Raw genomic sequence first — 7,140 nt, forward strand, 5'->3', positions numbered from 1 at the left:
AAATTAATTCTCAAGAACATTGCTACATCTCCAAGACTGCAGCAGTCCGCTTTCTTTTCATGTCCATAAAGATCCAACCCGGCACTCCTTGCACAACCCAAACCCTTACTTTTCTGTGACCAAAGTCGGAGTTCTGGGTGTGAAAGGAAATGCAGTATCAAGCCTTAAAAGTTCAATGAAAAATTGCATAATTTGTGTGCTAATGACCTAGACTAGCCAATTTATAATCAAAATATGTAGAAATAGCAAAGTCTCCATGTAGCCAATATTAAATCCAGTTTAAGAGGCGGTTACTTTTAATGAGACACTGGACAACAGCTAACACGACATAGTAAGAATAAACAAATGTTGGAACTGTGGTGAAAAAAAAAGAAGAGAACTAAATACATCTGCTATGGTGAAGTCTGACCATAGTTGACACCCATTCTGGGGTGAAACTGGAGAATTAACAGCACTCTCCAGATCATGTTATCAAAGTTGCCCTGAAAATATTTAACATACAGCAGGTGATTGGAACAACTGGCTGAATTTAAACCAACTGCAGAAAATTTAAAATTAAGAATTAATGCAACATCTCCATACACATCCACGACAGTAAATACTGCAGGGTGATGGTCCTGGAATGATTGGCCTGGCAAACGGACCTAGCCCAATTGATGGAAATGAGGCTATTCTCCAGCGAGTGGCAATTTCAAAGCATTTGGGAAACCGCGGTTAGTACAAAATGCAGCCGCTTGGGGGTCAGATATTTTAAGGTATCTCTAAGCACACCCTGCTTTTGAAAATCACACTATGTGCCTATCTACAGCATTAGGCACCTAAACACCTTAAAAATCTGGCCTTTGCTTGCTAAGGGCTTGTCTACACTTGAAATGCTGCAGCTGCACCACTGTAGTGCTTCAGCTTAGATGCTACCTACACCAGCCGGCAGGGCTCTCCGAGGGCTGTAATTATTCCACCTCCCTGGGAGGCAGTAGCTAGGTTGACAGAAGAACTAAACTCTAGGCCAGTTTAATGATGTGGATTTTTCACAGCTGTGAGTGATGTAGTTAACCTGACTTAACTTTCTAGTGTAGACCAGGCCTAAGTGGTGTTTCCTGATACAAGCACAATACACCACTGCCCCATATCTGCCCTGGCGGCCAGCTGATTTCCAGCAGAGGTTTAAGATGCTGGGTTTCACCTATAAGGCGTTAAATGGTTTGGGTACTGACTATACAAGCAGCCACTTCTCTCCCCATGTGATACTGCAGCAGGTGTGATCCTCCAAGGCCTTGGGGTGGAAGCTCTCCCCTGGTAAAACTGGGAACGGGGATGGCAACAGAGAAATTTTGTAAATGATCTTCAGCTGCAAATACCTTCCTGAGTATCACTGTAGCCATGAGAATCCTCGACCTGCAAATGTAACAGGGCCGTGTTCACTGAATATTGTGTTAGGACCTGATTCTGCAGCCTGCACATAGCTTAGCCCTTAACTCCAGCAAGAGGCTCCTTTCAAGCCATTGAGACTAAAAGAGTCAAAGATTGTAGGTCCTTTGGGTCTGATCCTGTACTAACAGAAGTCATTGGCAACACTCCCACTGCCATAAATGGGTGCACAACTGATGCCTTAGATGGCAGCTGTGAGTGAAACCCAGTTTTCAAAAGATGGCATTTTAAACTGGCTCCTTTGATAGAATGATCCCTTGTTTCCATTTGACAGTGTTTAAGAATACCTCTTTTCTCACTCATACTGCAGCCAAAATATTTACCTTGGCACTGTGCTAATAGCATTGGTAATTAACAAAGCTGTCCACCTGAAAATCCATACACATTTAAGTAACTTTGCACCTGCATGTAGTACCATTGAGCTCAAAGGACTATTTATAGGCAAATACACATTTTAGTAAGTGTTTAAATAGCGGGATAGATCCAATTAGATGGGTATTATAAACAATAATCAATTGTGCTACCAAGGATTTTCTCTTTCTGCCCGTTAAATTAAAATTCCTTATGGAGAACTGGGACCTGGAGAAACAATTTGTCCGTAACATCTGTGTTTGTCTTCAGTGCAGGGGATTATTTTCTAGGAAATGAACGGAACATTTTGCGAAAAATAATTTTATTTTGCTGAAGCAGAGGTGGGTGTTGTAGTTCCTGGTATGGCTCCTTTCAGAAAGTCCCTGGTAATTCACTTGAATATAATCAAAACACGGTCTGAATCGAATGTGTTTATTTCAAACGCCTGAGGACTGGAATACCCATTCTGAGAATGGTATTATTTAATGCAGAGCCTACCTCACACAGTAGACAATAACAGTGGTCGGTGACCATGTCAGGGTTTTTTCCCCACACTGACACGGCACGTTCAATTTTGATTTGATTTAAACCCACATCTCTGTTTTTGGAAAGACTTAAGCTCTTGCCTAACATTAGATTCCTGTTCTATGAGCATCCAAGTACTGTGGTCTTGGGGGCCCTTCAGTCACCTAGCTCCACTTACTTCAGTAAGACCACTCATATAGGTAACGTTAAGCAAAGGCAGTCCCATGTTGGTGCCTGTCCTAATAAAACACACATCCTATCCCCAAATTTGGCTGTTGTATTTATGTCGATTAAAGTTCAAAACAAAACCAAAAATAAACCCAATCCAGCAACCTTGATTCTAGGAACCAAGAAAACCATGTAATCTACCATAAAGTTTAAATAAATTTTCCAGACAGTAATTTTAACAGCCCAACACACACTATCCCACTCAACCACTCTGCTGTCCCCAAACCTCAAACACCTGCTACCCACAGCCAGTTTGTGTTCTGTAAATTTATAACTGAGACTACAGTCCAGGACATATTTTGCCAAAGTAGATAATATGCTGGTAGGGATCAGTGAACTCTACAATGCAGTGCTCAAGGTCACCTCTGAAAATTTAGGGCCCTATGTTTATTTTAGGTTTCAGTTCTGTGTGATAGCTGGGAATACATTGGTGTTCTATTGAAGGCATTAGACTGCATTTTTAAATGTAAAAATTGCTTTTAAAAATAGCCGAAGATAAATTTTACAAGTAAGGACCCAATCCTGCAAACACACCTGAGTCCACTAGTCCAAGGGCATGACTCAGGTGTGTAAAGTTAAGTAGATGCTTTTGTGATTGTGGAGGGGGGGGGCTCTAGAGAAGACACCCATGACTCTTGAATAAAGTGAGTTAAATAAGGACTTCAAAAGCCATTTCAGCGAAAGTGCTCCCATTCTGCATAATGAACTTGGCTGCAGGAGAGTGAAATGCCGGGTTATTACAGGGGTTGTTTCAGTGGGGCTGTTGCACACCAGTGATAAATCAACGAATTACCCTCCACTCATTCTGTGCTGACCTTTTGCTAAGCAGAATGTACACGCACAAAAAAGCATCGTCATGAAAACGCAGCTTCTCGGGACTTTACTGCCTGGCTCAGGGTGGCTTTTTTTTAACCCGTTCTGTCCTTTTTCAAGGGGCTATTTTTACAAAACTTGTTTTTGTTGGGGGGGGTGGGGGTGCAGAAGAGGTTTTATGCAGAGTCTTACAGGGAGGGGACTGGCTGAAATTCTCTTTGGGATAAAGCTAATCCCGCGGGACTTTGGACCGTTCAAATAGAGAGTTGCCCCAAATCCACCTGAAATCAAGGGCAAGGCGGGTCCCCCCCAGTTCAGGCTTAAAGCACCCAGACTTTCCCGGGTGGGGGGTGAGCTCGCTGTCCTCCAAGCAGCGGAAAATGAGTGTTGTCTCAGAGGGCGAGGGGTGGCTGGAGCAGGAGTTTGCCCAGCCCGGGGCAGAGGAGGGGGGCTCCGAGGTTCTTTGTTCCCGCTCCCTGCAGGCAGGGACAGGCAAAGGGGGAGAAACTGACCCCCTCGGCGCCAGTTGTTTTTCGGGCAAAGGCGTGAAACCCCATGGGCTCCCTAGCGCTGCAATTTGCATGCTGGGGGAGCCCGAGGGGGGGCAGGCGGGAGGGGGCCGGGCTAGTGACACGCTCTGTCAAACCCCTTTTCTCGGTGTGATTTCGGGGTTTCGGATTCTGCCGCCCCCGCTGCTCGCGCTAGAAAGTCTCCGCGGGAGCTGCTGGCGCGCGCAGGGGCGCGGGGCTGGCTCCAGGGAAGTGGCGCTCGGCGCGGTCCAGGCGAGCCGAGATGCGGGAGTCCCGCGAGCGGAGGCGCTAGGAGTCGGACCTTCACGCTCGCGGGCAGCGGGGCCGATGGCTGCCCGGGGGCTGCTGCTCCTGCTGCTTCTCCAGGGGACCCAGGCGGCGCCCCCGCAGGTAAGGCAGCTGCGCCGGGGGCACGTGGCCACGCAGCTGGGGCTGGCAGGTGTGTGTGGGCTGGGGGCAAACAGCTGGCGCCGGGGGATTCCGTTCTCCCCCGCACCCATAGCGCGGGCCCGGGGTGGGCACGGATTCCCCAGAGGCTATTGGCTTAGAAAGGGGATGCCCTGCCGGGGCTGGGTGGCAGAGGGGGCAGATCCCACAACTGCTGCCCCCGGGGGTGGGCTGGGGTCTCCCCGTTGGAGAGGAAGGTGCCAAGACAGGCGGGGGCTTGCCCCAGAGAGCTGGTAAAGGATCCGGATTTATTCATCGCTTGCATTATGAACTTAACACGAGAAACGTCCCTGGCTCATCAGCTGGGCCGGAGGGTGAGCTGAGCCTGTTCTGGTATTTGTCCTGGGGGAAGCAGGCTGGGCCCGGGTCCTCGTTATGCCTTGGCACGTCCCCGGAGATTTCGGGAAATCTGTCTGGCCCCGGCTCGGTTACAAGCGGAGAAACTCGGGCTTGACTTCGATCTCCCCAAAGCGTCAAAAGAAAACGGCTCCTTCTTTGGACCACCCACCACCCCTTTCTGTAGCAACTTCTGAATAGGATGCGGCTTCTGCATTGAATTTCATTCAAAGAGATTCCATCGTGATCTAGGTCTCTTCCCCCAACTCATCCCCGGTTTAAGACTTAGCTGTTAAAGCTCACGATTTCAACCCAGGAGATTACAACTCTGGCCTCAGTTAATATTGGTACCGGGTTAGAATGGGATAACAGACATCTAGTCATCTGGGTATCTTGGTACAGGGATTGCTTGGTGCAATTCCCAATAATTGTCCTCAATGTGTATAATGCATGGGAGTAGGATCATGGAGGCCATGCACCGCCTTGCCTGAGTGAAGTCAAGCCAAGGGTGAGTGCCTGCAGGAATCAGGCCTCCAAGCTGACCTCTTCATGATTTTGCCCTGTCAATGGAAATGTTAGCGAAACCCAAACAGTCCCTCCCATGTGAATGAGTCATTTGTATGTGTACTGTGCCTAGGCAGTGCCTGTCATGGCAAATTAGGGAGAAATATTTCAGCAGAACTTTGTGTGCTTGGAGATTTTTAAATAGAGAACAATGCCAGATCTAAAGCTTGTGGGACTTCTGGAGCAGACCTTTAAGAACACTTAGTCCTGCCTATTCTGCACTGACGTTAGCAGATCCTCATGGCCCTTTTGATTAAAAGTAGGGGTTTGCCCTGTGGCCCTGAGCTGTAATTTCCCCTCCCACACTCACGCAACTTACTGTACCATGGTGATCTGGCTCCCATCCTCTCATCCTTAAGGTGGAGTGATTCCTCAATATATAGGTCCTGATCCTACAATCCCTTCTCATCTGAGTAAGGATTGCAGGACTGGCCTGATGGTCTGCAGACCGATTAGGGGGGAAAGACCCCATATCAGTGCAAAATGATTGTTATTGCAAGAGACAGTGCATTTGCTTTTCTAATATTCAGCACCAATATTCAGACTCGGGTCCCATCCATTCCTTAGCCCATGCCTCTTAAAACCTGGAGTCACCGAGATTATGATTGCTTTGGAGCAAGGATTGTCTTTTTACTGTGTTTCTGTAGGACGACTCTTGCTGGCACCCCTGGAATTCAGATGCTACCGTTTAGTGTCGGGCAATCCATAGCCTATTTCTATTTGAAATTGTTTCTGCTCTTTAGTTTACTTTTTTTAACATTCAGTTAACAGTTATTATTGATCTTTTTTTCCACATGCCCCATCAGACAGATGAAGTTTGTCTGGTCACGTTCTTAGACTTGGGCAGGATTCTCTTCAGTATTCTCAGCCTTTGAGTGGGAGCCCAAGAATGAGGCAATTGTTTTACTATTGCGGTACTGTAGTCAGTTCCAGAGCCGCTAGTGCTGGTAGAAGAGCCTTTCTTTTAATTTTTTACTGTAATATACTTTTCTTCCTGACGTACGACTCATCTATAGCAAACTGACTTTCTCATTTCACTGTGATTCACCACCACACTTTTTTTTTTCCTGTGAGCTCAAATGAATATTAACGAATGAGTTCAGTCAGCACAAGACTCAACTGCAGCATAACCCACTGAGATCTGCTCCACCTCGGTAATGACCCTCACTTCAGCTGGGGTAACCCACATGCCTGCTGGCACCAGAAGAGTGAAGACCAGGAACAAACCCTGATGCTCTCGAACAAATGCATCCACACGATATCCAAAGGGGTCAGTGTTCCCAGGCCAAAGACGTGTTTGTTTTCAGGGAGCCATAGAAATGTGGGTCTGGAAGGGATCTCGAATCCACCCCCCAAGCAGAGGCAGGATTCAATAAATCTAGACCACCCCGAAAGGTGTTTGTCTATCCAGTGGTTCCCAAACTTTAACAAACCGTGAACCCCTTTCACTAAACTGGTGAACTCCCTCCTAAAAATAGATATTTCCAGGGATTTTCTCCCTTACCTCAGCATCAATTATAAAAGCAGTGATCTTGGAAATATAAAATTTGTTTTTAGGACATGCTTATTACACATCATTTATTAACTATGATTTATCATCTCAGTATTTTTATTACATTCGGGAAACAGAAACACTCTGCCAAGATCTCACTTGTGTAGCTTGTATCACTTTGGATGAAGCCTGTTAGGCTCCTATCAGAGGCACCAGGAGAAAAAAGGGTTGCAGGGGCAAAGCTCCTTCGCAGCCCGGGGGCAGGGCCGGTGTTACCATTTAGGAAGTTAGGCGGTTGCCTAGGGCGCCAAGATTTGGGGGTGTCAAAAAGCAGGTGTTTTTTTTTTTTTACATCGTTCCTACACCCGCTCCCTGAGCGTGCCGTTGCTGCTCCACTTCTCCTGCCTCCCAGGCTTGCGGCGCCAA

The 7,140-nt window shown here is 47.1% G+C and overlaps 1 protein-coding gene across 1 annotated transcript in view; it reads left to right on the top strand.

Moving 5' to 3' along the window:
- The first annotated feature begins 4,013 nt into the window (after positions 1 to 4,013).
- LOC117869734 (tumor necrosis factor receptor superfamily member 8-like) overlaps positions 4,014 to 7,140 on the top strand; it is a 40,957-nt gene continuing 37,830 nt past the window's right edge. Inside the window, exon 1 of the mRNA XM_034756805.1 lies at positions 4,014 to 4,265. Within this exon, the coding sequence (XP_034612696.1) occupies positions 4,203 to 4,265 (63 nt within the window). The 5' untranslated portion in view covers positions 4,014 to 4,202. The remainder of the gene's footprint in view (positions 4,266 to 7,140) is intronic.

Source organism: Trachemys scripta, chromosome 24 (genome assembly GCF_013100865.1).
Source record: "Trachemys scripta elegans isolate TJP31775 chromosome 24, CAS_Tse_1.0, whole genome shotgun sequence".
Classification (NCBI taxonomy): domain Eukaryota; kingdom Metazoa; phylum Chordata; order Testudines; family Emydidae; genus Trachemys; species Trachemys scripta.